Source organism: Ictalurus punctatus, chromosome 20 (genome assembly GCF_001660625.3).
Source record: "Ictalurus punctatus breed USDA103 chromosome 20, Coco_2.0, whole genome shotgun sequence".
NCBI lineage: Eukaryota > Metazoa > Chordata > Actinopteri > Siluriformes > Ictaluridae > Ictalurus > Ictalurus punctatus.
Genome location: NC_030435.2, coordinates 6582727 through 6596133, shown reverse-complemented (window position 1 = coordinate 6596133; position 13407 = coordinate 6582727). Strand labels below are relative to the sequence as shown.

The following is a 13407-nucleotide window of genomic DNA, read 5'->3' as shown; positions in this document are numbered from 1 at the left end:
TTGAGCAACAAAAGCAAAAAAAAAAAATAAATAAAATTTCCACAAATCAGAAAATACGATATACTTGACACCGTAGAGCAGTGGTTTGCAATTGCATTCCCAAAGCCAGGCTTTCATTCCAACCAAGCAGGAGCCACACCTGATTTCACTTGTTTAATCAGTTCAGCTTAGACTCCAATCAACTATCAAGTGTGCCTCCAATTTGGCTGTAATGACAGCCCACTTATTATAATAAATAAGCCATACTAATTGTCACATGACCATAGTTGTTAATAAATACTTTTAAGGCACTATTGTTGGTTTAGGTGGAGCTGGAACTGGCTTGGGTGGTGGTGGTGTACCAGGTGCTGGAGGAGTTTACCCTGGAGCAGGTGAGAGAGAGAACAAAAGAGACAGAGGGTTGAAGAAAGACAGAGACTTTTACAAATATAGTGGTAGAGTGCAGTTGTAGAGAGCTGGATGTAAACATAAAAAAAAAAACACCAGAAAAGGAGAAATCTACAAAGCAGTGAGACACATTGCAAAGGGACAAAAAAAATACAGCAGGAACAACAGAACAAGTAGTTCATAGTTCACATAGCATACAACAAGGCAAAGCATGTCACAACCAACAATTTCTGATAGTCCAGGTGTCCACCAGATGTGACACAGTCAATCAAAAATCTGACATTGGCTTCTACAACAGGACAATGATCCAAAACATACCTCAAAATTGTCTGTGTTACGCATGTAAACCTGTTCCCTGAGAAGGGAACGAGACGTTGCGTTCAGCATAACACTATGGGAGCGCCCTTCGTGCGCGACCAGTATCTGAAGCTTGTGTAAAATCATACCTATTTATAGGCCTGCCGTGATCAGGTGACATGGCAATTAAGCACGTCACGTGATATATATGGCACCTGTGAACCTTGCCGTCAGCCTCTATTATCTGAAGCAAAGACGAAATTCACAGGCCTACCCCGGTATGACAAAGCTACGCAATGTCTCGTTCCCTTCTCAGGGAACAGGGTTACATACGTAACCTAGACATTCCCTTTCAAAGGGAACTCCACGTTGCATTTAGCATAACCCTATAGGAATGAGAATACCGACTCCGTCATGCAGAGAGTACGGCCTGTTCAAAAAGACCCAAGCCTGAGGGTCACTGCAAGACACTCAAGCCCAGGGCGGAATGAATATCCAGGCTGTAATATCGAATGAATGTGTGTGGCATAGACCACCCTGAAGCAACACACACATCCTGTAAGGATACCCAGTTGGACAAACAGGAGGCGACCCGCTAGTGGAATGAGCCCTTATGCCCAGAGGCGTAGCGAGACCACGCGCCTCATAAGCGATAGATTGCTTCCACTATCCAATTAGATATGCACTGCTTTGACACAGCATCACCTCTACTGTTGCCGCCAAGCAGGCCAGCAGCTGCTCTGACTTACACCACTGGCCACAGCGGTAGATGGAAGTACAGAGAGCCCTTACTGGACACAGCAGGTGCATTCTCTCTTGTTCCAGTGTGAGGAACAGAGGAGGGCAGAAAGCCTGCAACACCACAGGCTGGGCAGCAGATGTAGGCACCTTAGGAATATAATCCGGCCTAGGATACAGGAAGGCAGGAAGGCAGTCAAGGCAGGAAGGGACAACTGAGAGAGCTTGTAGATCTCCTACTCGCTTGAGAGATGTCAGGGCCAGCAGAAGAGCTACCTTTAGAGTCAGAAGCTTCTCAGAGGCTGACTCTAAGGGCTCAAATGGGGCACCTGACAGACCTTCTAGGATGACAGAAGGTCCCAGGAAGGTATACGCAGCCTGCAGATGGCCCTTAGCCACCTGGCACCACGCATAAACCTCGAAGTTAGAGGATGTTGCCCCATTGATGCTCCATCAACAGGGGCGTGGCTGGTCGAAATGGCGGTCATGTAAACCCAGATTGTAGAAGGAGCCCACCCCACTGAGAAACGTTATTGTAAGAACTCTAGGATTGTAGCTATTGCGCAGTTCACTGGGTCTACAGTGGATCCCTGCGGATGGGAATCTCCCAAGGAGTGCCATCTAGCAGGGATATTATCTCTGAGAACCATATTCAAGCTGGCCAATAAGGTGCTACTAGCAGCAGACGTAGACTGTCTTGGCAAACTCTCGCTAGAACTTGTGGGAGCAGAGCGTTTAGGGGAAAAGTGTACAGATGTCACCTCGGCCACATGTGCACCATGGCGTCCAGCCATAATTGTGTGGGAGGAGTTAGGGCGAACCACAGCGGGCAGTGTGTTGTCTACTTGGAGGCAAACACATGCAGTCCCGCTTGGCCAAACCTCAGCCATATGGACTGTACCACTTGTGGATGGAGCCACCAATCCCTGGCCTCAGCCCCTGCCTCAACAGGATGTCTGCCCCCACATTCCAGTTGCCCAGAATGTACATTGCACTCACTGACAAAACTTTCCCTCTGCCCAGTGAAGAATTAATTGCACCTGCCTGAACAGGGGGCGCAGACATAATCCTCCCTGGTGGTCAATATATGAGACCACCGCTCAATTGAGAAAGAAGGAAATTCAGTGCTAGAAATATGGCCCACATTTCTAGGCAATTTATATGCCGCTCCAGATGAGGGACGCTCCAGAGACCATGAGCTGGACAGTTGTCTAAGACCGCGGTCCAGCCCATGAGCGAGGTGTCTGTCATTACCGTCTTGCGCTAAGGAGACACCCCTAGAGTGTGACCCAAGGCTATAAACTGGGGACACTCAAATTCTCAGAGCACATAGGCATCGCCGTGTGACACTGATTACTCTCAGAGGTTTCAACTTCTCAGCCACCACTGAAACAGTCTCCTGTGCAATTGGCCCAATGGCACAACATTGGCTGCTGCTGCCCATAAGCTCCAGTAGTCTCCCATAGAGACTGGAGGGGATACCAAGATCCAGCTTTACCTTGCTCAATGTTGATAGGATTGACCCTACGCATGTTGGGGATAGAAACACCCTCATCGTAGTAGAATCCTTATAACCCCTAGAAAGGTTGTCCACTGCACTGGAGAAAGCATACTTTTCTGAGGTTCAAGCTGAGCCCCAAGCTTTTCATGTGGGCAAGAACAACATCTCGATGTTGAACTGCCAGTTCCCTGGATCATGCTTGAATTAACCAGTCATCCAGGTAGTTTAGTACATGGATGCCCTGGAGTCACAATGGAGCCAGAATGATATCCATGCACTTTGTGAAGGTGCGAGGGGATAAAGCTAGTATATTTCTATGTGGAAATATGCACCTTTTAGATCTATCTTCACAAACCAGTCCTCAAACTGAATCTGTGGAACGATAAGTTTGGGCATCAGCATCTTGAACTTGTATGTCCGAAGAGTACAGTTCAGAGAACGCAGATCTAAAATTGGCCACATACTCCTCTATTTTTTGCAGACCAGGAAATAACGGCTATAAAAACCTCCCCCCTTCAGGGAATGAGGTACATGTTCCATGGCCTCTTTGTTCAAGAGGGATTTTACTTCCTGTGCTAATGTCAGACTCTGCTCTGTGCTGACTACTGTGGTGAGCACACATCTGAACCGGGGGGGGGGGGGGGGGGTAGAGCACTAAACTGAACCTGGTAACCCTTTTCCACGGTTGACAGAACCCATGGAGACACATTTGGCAGTAGTTTCCACACTGCCAGACGGTCGTTTAGTGACGTTAACTATTCCATATTCATATGAAAGCATCAGCTCTGTGACAGCTCACTGACCAGAGAACACTGAAAACTTGGGACAGCCTTGGATAGGGGAGGCCCTACAGTAGCACTGGGGACTAACTGCCCTAACGATCTCATGTCCCTGATACGTCCCTCCATGGCCCCTCAAGACCGCTTCTCTTTGTCTGCTTGGCCTTTATGACCATTCTCAGATCAGGCATAGTAGCAGGCTGCGACTGTCTGTCTGTGGGGGTTGGCAGGCTGCCATACTCACCTACTGTGTCTCCCTCACACCAACACTGGCCCGGGCTCCACTCGTGGATGCCCAGGTGAACTAGACACAACAGGGAAGGAACGGGTTGAATGCTGCCATATGTCGAGCTCACTTAGCAGGTCTGCTTAGTAGGCCTGCAACACTGTCATTGTCTGCAGTGACCCACAGCAAGACTACTACTGCATAGGCCTTGCCCACCAATGCCATGGTGGCCTTACACAGTGGCTTGGATGGCAAAGCCGGCCCCCCTAAATTACCTGCCGTCGATGGAGAGAGGAAGCTCACAAGCGCCTCCTCCACCTTCAGCATAGCTAAATAGCCATGCCGTTCATTCCCCACAATGGCCGAATAATCTGACATCGCAGGGTTATAAATATGGCTTATGTATGGTTTTCCCCATTAGCCTGATATTTTGTCATGCACTTCTGGAAGAAAGGGGAGTTTTCTCCAGTGTGAGGGATTTACTTTCACTGGGGAGAAAAAAAGCTCATCCAGCCTTAGTAATCACTTCAAGCAGCTGTTTATATGCTGCTCTCAGTTTTTATCACATCCTTCTGGCTCCTCGGAGTCAGAGAGGAATTATTACTATTATTTTTGTGTGTGTTCTTTTTTTTTTTTTTTGGCTTTCCATAGTGGAAGGAGGAGCTCCAAAATCCAGTGGAGAGCAGGACCCAGAAGACAGAGCAAGAGATAGAGCCCATCTCTGCTTCCTCTTCGGGGATCCATAAGAGATCCACCAGACCTGAGACGGCTAGCTGCCTCGGCAGTGGCCGGCCCAGATCCACAAGCCTCTGAAACCCAACTCGCTTCGGCGTCCGAGAAGAGCGCGAGTTGCGAGCGGAGCTGCCTAATGTAGGGGTTACAATGCGCAGTCAGAAATCTTGAGGGATGCCATTGCATGCTCCAACACTAGAAACTTCACACAGAAGTGTGCACTACTCCCCATGATGAAACGGGAGCAAGGTGTAACACACTTCCTGAAATCTCTCACTCGTATTTTTCTCGTTCATTCATCCCTTTTTTTTTCTCTTTTTTTAAAGGGATAGAAATGTCCAGAGATTTTGAGAAAAGAAAGAGAGGAGAGTTTCTTTACACAAACAACAGACATGCAGTCTCGCTGAAGATAATAAGGCTGACGGTGCGTTTGACAGGTGCCATATATATATCACGCGACGTGCTTAATTGCCATGTCACCTGATCATGGCAGGCCTATAAATAGGCATGATTTTACACAAGCGCTCCCATAGTGTTATGCTAAATGTAACGTGGAGTTCCCTTTGAAAGGGAACCACCATGTACTACTTCAAGAAATGCAAGCTGAAGCTTTTGATATGGCCCTGACTTTAACATCATTGAAAACATGTAGGCATGTTTGAAACAATTTGCTCATGCAAGACGGCCAAGAATATTTAGGAACTGCAAGGAAAAATGGGTGAAATTTCATAACACAAGAAGAGAAAGACTCCTACACAAAGTGTGATATCTGCCAAAGGGGATGTACTAAGTAGTGAATAAGTACCTATAATAACTATGTATGGCATGTGCAATAACATTTACCCATGCCATTATTACTGTGCACTAATATTTTCAGAAAAAAAACTGTTATTATTTTTAAGATAGTTTGCTGCAGAGTTTGTCTTTACTTTTTTCCATTTCCAAAATCAACAATATATCTAATTTGGCCAGGGGTGCCCAGACTTCATGACCGCCTTGAAATAAAGCTCAAAGTGTAGTCTTCAATCACATCATGATTGCTTCATATCAAATTCATTGTGGTGGTATACAGAGGTAAAATGTCCAATTAGGCTACTAATAACTTATCTTTTCTATTCCCCATATACAGGTACAGGAACTGGCTTTGTACCAGGAACTGGAGGAGCTTATCCTGGAGCAGGTGGGAGAGAGAGAGAGAGAGAGAGAGAGAGAGAGAGAGAGAGAGAGAGAGAGAGAGAGAGAGTCTCACACACATTATGGAGATGTGTTAGATCATATTGTGATTTCAGGGTACAGGTGGCTCCATGTGGGCACTGCTGATGTAAGGCTGGGGTGTTTCTTCCAGTGGATACTGAATGCCCTTTAGTGGTCACCCAAGAGATAGAGTTAGTGATGGGGAGAGACAAAGAGAATAAGGGATGAAATGCTACTGTATCATTGTTGATTTCATGTAGCGAATAATCAGCAATCTACATGTATATCAATGTTTCTATGCCACTAAAGACATCACAGTGTATGAATGTTCCATTTTTCTAGTTGCAGGAGGTCTTACACCTGCCCAGGCCAAAGCAGCTAAATATGGTAATCCATCTTCCTTTGAGCAACAAAAGCAAAAAAAAAAAAAAAAGATAAAATGTACATGGATCAGAAAATACACTATACTGGACACTGTAGAGCAGTGGTTTGCAATCGCATTCCCAAAGCCTGGTTTGACTACAGGCTTTCATTCCAACCAAGCAGGAGCCATACCTGATTTCACTTGTTTAATCAGTTCAATTTAGTCTCCAATCACCTATCAAGTGTGCCTCCAATTTGGCTTTAATGACAGCCCATTTATTATAATAAATAAGCCATAGTAATTTTGTTACATGACTGTAGTTCTTAATGAATACTTTTAAGGAACCATTGTTGGTTTAGGTGGAGCTGGAACTGGCTTGGGTGGTGGTGGTGTACCAGGTGCTGGAGGAGTTTACCCTGGAGCAGGTGAGAGAGAGAACAAAAGAGACAGAGGGTTGAAGAAAGACAGAGACTTTTACAAATATAGTGGTAGAGTGCAGTTGTAGAGAGCTGGATGTAAACTTTTTTTTTTTTTTTTTTTAAAAACAACCTCCAGACAAGGAGAAATCTACAAAGCAGTGAGACACACCGCAAAGGGACAAAAAAAAAATACAGCAGGAAGAACAGAACAAGTAGTTCATCGTTCAAATGGCACACAACAAGGCAAAGCATGTCACAACCAACAATTTCTGGTAGTCCAGGTGTACACCAACCTTTGATGTATCCTCAAATTCTGGAAGCAAATGTGACACAGTCAGTCAAGTCAATCAAAAATCTGACATTGGCTTCTAAAACAGAACAATGATCCAAAACATACCTCAAAATCCACGATGAACTACTTCAAGAAGTGCGAGCTGAAGATTTTGATATGGCCCTCACTGTCCCCTGACTTGAACATCACTGAAAATATGTAGGCAGGTTTTAAACAATATGCCCATGCAAGACGGCCAAGAATATTTAGGATCTGCAAAGAAAAATGGGTGAAATTACAATACACAAAAAGAGAAAGACTCCTACATAAAGTGTGATATCTGCCAAAGGGGATGTACTAAGTAATGAAAAAGTACCTATAATAACTATGTATGGCATGTGCAATAACATTTACCCATTCCACAATTACTGTGCCTTAATATTTTCAGAAAAACTATTATTATTTTAAGATAGTTTGCTGCAGAGTTTGTCTTTACTTTTTTCCATTTCGAAAACCAACAATATATCTAATTTGGCCAGGGGTGCCTAAACTTTATGAGCCCCTTGAAATAAAGCTAAAAGTCTACTCTTCAATCACATCATGATTCCTTCATATCAAATTCATTGTGGTGGTATACAGAGGCAAAATGTCCAGTTAGGCTACTAATAACTTATCTTTTCTATTCCCCATATACGGGTACAGGAACTGGCTTTGTACCAGGGACTGGAGGAGCTTATCCTGGAGCAGGTGAGAGAGAGAGAGAGAGCGAGAGAGAGAGAGAGAGAGAGAGAGAGAGAGAGAGAGAGAGAGAGTGTCTCACACACAGGATGGAGATGTGTTAGATCATATTGTGATTTCAGGTACAGGTGACTTCATGTGGGCAGTGCTGATGTAAAGCTGGGGTGTTTCTTCTAGTGGATACTAAATGCCCTTTAGTGGTCACCCAAGAGACAGAGTTAGTGATGGGGAGAGACAAAGAGAATAAGGGATAAAACTCTACTGTATCATTGTTGATTTCATGTAGCCAATAATCAGCAATCTACATTTATATCAATGTCTCTATGCCACTAAAGACATCACAGTGTATGAATGTTCCATTTTTCCAGTTGCAGGAGGTCTTACACCTGCCCAGGCCAAAGCAGCTAAATATGGTAATCCATCTTCCTTTGAGCAACAAAAGCGAAAAACAAAATAAATAAAATTTACACGAATCAGAAAATACGTTATAATTGACACTGTAGAGTAGTGGTTTGCAATCGCATTCCCAAAGCCTGGTTTGACTACAGGCTTTCATTCCAACCAAGCAGGAGCCATACCTGATTTCACTTGTTTAATCAGTTCAGCTTAGTCTCCAATCACCTATCAAGTGTGCCTCCAATTTGGCTTTAATGACAGCCCACTTATTATATTAAATAAGCCATACTAATTGTCACATGACTGTAATTCTTAATGAATACTTTGAAGGAACTATTGTTGGTTTAGGTGGAGCTGGAACTGGCTTGGGTGGTGGTGGTGTACCAGGTGCTGGAGGAGTTTACCCTGGAGCAGGTGAGAGAGAAAACAAAAGAGACAGAGGGTTGAAGAAAGACAGAGACTTTTGCAATTATTGTGGTATGGTGCAGTTGTACTGAGATGGATGTGAACATTTTATTTAAAAAAAAATAAAAACCTCCAGAAAAGGAGAAATCCACAAAGCAGTGAGACAAAAATACGGCAGGAACGACAGAACAAGTAGGACATAATTCAAATGGCATACAACAAGGCAAAACATGTCAGAAACAACAATTTCTGGTAGTCCAGGTGTCCACCAACCTTTGGTGTATCAGCAGATTCTGGAGGCAAATGTAACATAGTCAGTCAAGTCAATCAAAAATCTAACATTGGCTTCTAAAACAGGACAGTGATCCAAAAAATACCTCAAAATCCACCATGAACTACTTCAATAAGTGCAAACTGAAGATTTTCATATGGCCCTCACTTTCCCCTGACTTTAACATCATTGAAAATATGTAGGCAGGTTTTAAACAATCTGCCCTTGCAAGACGGCCAAGAATATTTTGGAACTTCAAAGAAAAATGGGTGAAATTTCATAACACCTGAAGCGAAAGACTCCTACACAAAGTGTGATATCTGCCAAAGGGGATGTACTAAGGAGTGAATAAGTACCTATAATAATTATGTATGGCATGTGCAATAACGTTTACCCATTCCACAATTACTGTGCATTAATATTTTCAGAAAAACTTATTATTTTAAGATAGTCTGCTGCAGAGTTTGTCTTTACTTTTTTCCATTTCAAAAATCAACAATATATCTAATTTGGCCAGGGGTGCCCAGATTTCGTGACCCCCTTGAAATAAAGCTAAAAGTCTACTCTTCAATCACATCATGATTGCTTCATATCAAATTCATTGTGGTGGTATACAGAGGCAAAATGTCCAGTTAGGCTACTAATAACTTATCTTTTCTATTGCCCATATACAGGCACAGGGACTGGCTTTGTACCAGGAACTGGAGGAGCTTATCCTGGAGCAGGTGAGAGAGAGAGAGAGAGAGAGAGAGAGAGAGAGAGAGTCTCACACACAGGATGGAGATGTGTTAGATCATATTGTGACATCGGGGTACAGGTGGCTTCATGTGGGCACTGCTGATGTAAGGCTGGGGTGTTTCTTCTAGTGGATACTGAATGCCCTTTAGTGGTCACGCAAGAGAAAGTGTTAGTGATGCGGAGAGACAAAGAGAATAAGGGATGAAACGCTACTGTATCATTGTTGATTTCATGTAGCCAATAATCAGCAATCTACATGTATAAGTTTACATGGACAGCATTAATCTAATTGTTGACCTAACTCTGATTAAGATAATAATGTAATTAAGGTGTTTACATGAGTCACTTTAGAATACTCCTGTCATGTTCCCATTTTACATGTTTTAGAACATAATTAGATTAACAGCCCGCGTCATTACGTCACCGCGCCACGCCATCCGACGTCCCTCCAGAATTTTACGTATCAACATACAGTTTGTCTTCGTAATGGTACCGTATACAGTTTGGGGTGTTTTTATTAAATTTTTTCGAACGCTTTAAGTGCAGTTAATTATTTGAAGCCGTGGGTGTGTCCCAAATCGCATAGTTACCGTCTATATAGTAGCCGAGATGCATGTATTTTTCCCCACTACAGGCCTATAGTAGGAATGTATGCAATTTGGGACGCGACCGAACTCACTTGTTCACCGTAAAACTGCCGCGTGTGATCGTGTCCTGTCGCAAAATGCGGTGAAAACTCCCACACAACGTTCATAATGTGATTAAGGTGTTTACATGTCTGTAATACACATCCATAATGCGCTTAAAACAGGAGTACTCCACCTGTCTTAATTCGGTTATTGCTTACTTTGATTATGACCTTAATTAGATTAAGGTAGGTAAAAATTGCTGTTTACATGGTAGTTTCTTAATTAGAGTATGGTCTTAATCTGATTAAGAGTGGATTATTGTTGTCGATGTAAACGCAGCTATTGTCTCTATGCCACTAAAGACATCACAGTGTATGAATGTTCCATTTTTCCAGTTGCAGGAGGTCTTACACCTGCCCAGGCCAAAGCAGCTAAATATGGTAATCCATCTTCCTTTGAGCAACAAAAGCAGAAAAAAATAAATAAATAAAAAAAATTTTACACGAATCAGAAAATACGCTATAGTTGACACTGTAGAGTAGTGGTTTGCAATCGCATTCCCAAAGCCTGGTTTGACTACAGGCTTTCATTCCAACCAAGCAGGAGCCACACCTGATTTCACTTGTTTAATCAATTCAGCTTAGTCTCCAATCACCTATCAAGTGTGCCTCCAATTTGGCTTTAATGACAGCTCACTTATTATAATAAATAAGCCATAGTAATTTTGTTACATGACTGTAGTTCTTAATGAATACTTTGAAGGAACCATTGTTGGTTTAGGTGGAGCTGGAACTGGCTTCGGTGGTGGTGGTGTACCAGGTGCTGGAAGACTTTACCCTGGAGCAGGTGAGAGAGAGAACAAACGAGACAGAGGGTTGAAGAAAGACAGAGACTTTTACAAATATAGTGGTAGAGTGCAGTTGTAGAGAGCTGGATGTAAACATTTTATTTTTAAAAAAAAAAACTCCATAAAAGGAGAAATCTACAAAGCAGTGAGACACACCGCAAAGGGACAAAAAAAAAATACAGCAGGAAGAACAGAACAAGTAGTTCATAATTCAAATGGCATACAACAAGGCAAAGCATGTCACAACCAACAATTTCTGTTAGTCCAGGTGTCCACCAACCTTTGGTGTATCAGCAAATTCTAGAAGCAAATGTGACACAGTCAGTCAAGTCAATCAAAAATCTGACATTGGCTTCTAAAACAGAACAATGATCCAAAACATACTTCAAAATCCACCATGAACTATTTCAAGAAGTGCAAGCTGAAGATTTTGATATGGCCCTCACTGTCCCCTGACTTGAACATCACTGAAAATATGTAGGCAGGTTTTAAACAATCTGCCCATGCAAGACAGCCAAGAATATTTAGGATCGGCAAAGAAAAATGGGTGAAATTTCATTACACAAGAAGACAAAGACTTCTACACAAAGTGTGATATCTGTCGAAGGGGATGTACTAAGTAGTGAATAAGTACCTATAATAACTATGTATGGCATGTTCAATAACATTTACCCATTCCACAATTACTGTGCATTATATTTTCAGAAAAAAATTATTATTTTAAGACAGTCTGCTGCAGAGTTTGTCTTTACTTTTTCCATTTCCCAAATCAACAAAATATCTAATTTGTCCATAGGTGCCCAAACTTTATGACCCCTTTGAAATAAAGCTCAAAGTCTAGTCTTCAATCACATCATGATTGCTTCATATTAAATTCATTATGGTGGTATACAGAGGCAAAATGTCCAATTAGGCTATTAATAAAACCTTTTCTATTCCCCATGTACAGGTATAGGAACTGGCTTTGTACCAGGAACTGGAGGAGCTTATTCTGGAGCAGGTGAGAGAGAGAGAGAGAGAGAGAGAGTGAGAGAGAGAGAGTCTCACATATGGGATGGCGATACGTTAGATCATATTGTGACATCGGGGTACAGGTGGCTTCATGTGGGCACTGCTGATGTAAGGCTGGGGTGTTTCTTCCAGTGGATACTGAATGCCCTTTAGTGGTCACCCAAGAGATGGAGTTAGTGATGGGGAGAGTCAAAAGAGAATAAGGGATTAAACCCTACTGTATCATTGTTGATTTCATGTAGCCAATAATCAGCAATCTACATGTATATCAATGTCTCTATGCCACTAAAGACATCACAGTGTATGAATGTTCCATTTTTCCAGTTGCAGGAGGTCTTACACCTGCCCAGGCCAAAGCAGCTAAATATGGTAATCCATCTTCCTTTGAGCAACAAAAGCAAAAGAAAAAATATTATAAAATGTACATGAATCAGAAAATACGCTATACTTGACACTGTAGAGCAGTGGTTTTCAATCACATTCCCAAAGCCTGGAGTGGCTACAGGCTTTCATTCCAAACAAGCAGGAGCCATACCTGATTTCACTGATTTCACCTGAGGGTTGAAGACAGCCAGAGATTGTTACAAATATAGTGGTTGAGTGCAGTTGTAGAGAGCTGGATGTAAACATTTTATTTAAAAAAAAAAATTCAAATAAAAAAATAAAACCTCCAGAAAAGGAGAAATCTGCAAAGCAGTGAGACACCCGCAAGGGGACAAAAAATAATACAACAGGACCAACAGAAGAAGTAGTTCATCGTTCAAATGGCATACAACAAGGCAAAGAATCTCACAACCAACAATTTCTGGTAGTCCAGGTGTCCACCAACCTTTGGTGTATCAGCAAATTCTGGAAGCAAATCTGACACAGTCAATCAAGTCAATCAAAAATCAAGAAATGCAAGCTGAAGCTTTTGGCATGGCCTTCACAGTCCCCTGACTTTAACATCATTGAAAATATGTAGGTAGGTTCAACTGCCCATGCAAGATGCAGTTCTGTAAGTGATTCTGTATTAATTTCCTTTAAGGAGTTGGAGGTGGTGCTGGTGTACCAGCTGGAACGGGAGGAGTTTTTCCTGGAATAGGAGGTGTGTGCCAAAGAGAAGGAAATTAATCTAACAATAACATTGGTACAGATTCATACAGCATAAATTCAGGTTGAGGTTAGGGCAAAAAACGAGGTTGTAGCTTTTCTTACCACTATAGTAATATAAAATTTTACAAATCAGTCTCATAAAGTATAATCAAACTATGTTTTATGCTCTTGCATGCAATTGTCCCAGTAATTGTTTCCATAGTCTTGTTTATATTTTTGAGCTATTCATTGTGTAAGAAAAAATTAACTCTCTCTTTCTACAGGTCTCACACCTGCTCAAGCAAAAGCAGCTGCTAAATATGGTAATGAAATCAGTGCTCAAATATAATTTCTCCTTGAAATGCTTTGAATTTTTTATTTATTTATTTA

General features: G+C 42.3%; 1 protein-coding gene across 50 annotated transcripts in view; it reads left to right on the top strand.

Moving 5' to 3' along the window:
• The window catches only part of elna (elastin a), a 78186-nt gene that overhangs the window by 43519 nt on the left and 21260 nt on the right, over positions 1-13407 (top strand). For 44 of the 50 annotated variants that reach the window (XR_008398550.1, XM_053688616.1, XM_053688609.1 and 41 more), the window contains exons 23-36: positions 306-371; positions 5790-5840; positions 6197-6241; positions 6578-6643; positions 7611-7655; positions 8015-8059; positions 8373-8456; positions 9393-9443; positions 10481-10525; positions 10848-10931; positions 11882-11932; positions 12268-12312; positions 12971-13030; positions 13302-13340. Coding sequence is in view for 49 of the 50 variants with exons in the window: in XM_053688616.1 (XP_053544591.1) it covers positions 306-371; positions 5790-5840; positions 6197-6241; positions 6578-6643; positions 7611-7655; positions 8015-8059; positions 8373-8456; positions 9393-9443; positions 10481-10525; positions 10848-10931; positions 11882-11932; positions 12268-12312; positions 12971-13030; positions 13302-13340 (777 nt within the window). In the remaining variant the exon portion in view is untranslated. The remainder of the gene's footprint in view (positions 1-305; positions 372-5789; positions 5841-6196; positions 6242-6577; positions 6644-7610; positions 7656-8014; positions 8060-8372; positions 8457-9392; positions 9444-10480; positions 10526-10847; positions 10932-11881; positions 11933-12267; positions 12313-12970; positions 13031-13301; positions 13341-13407) is intronic. The other 6 variants (XM_053688600.1, XM_053688595.1, XM_053688596.1 and 3 more) reach the window with 6 other exon arrangements.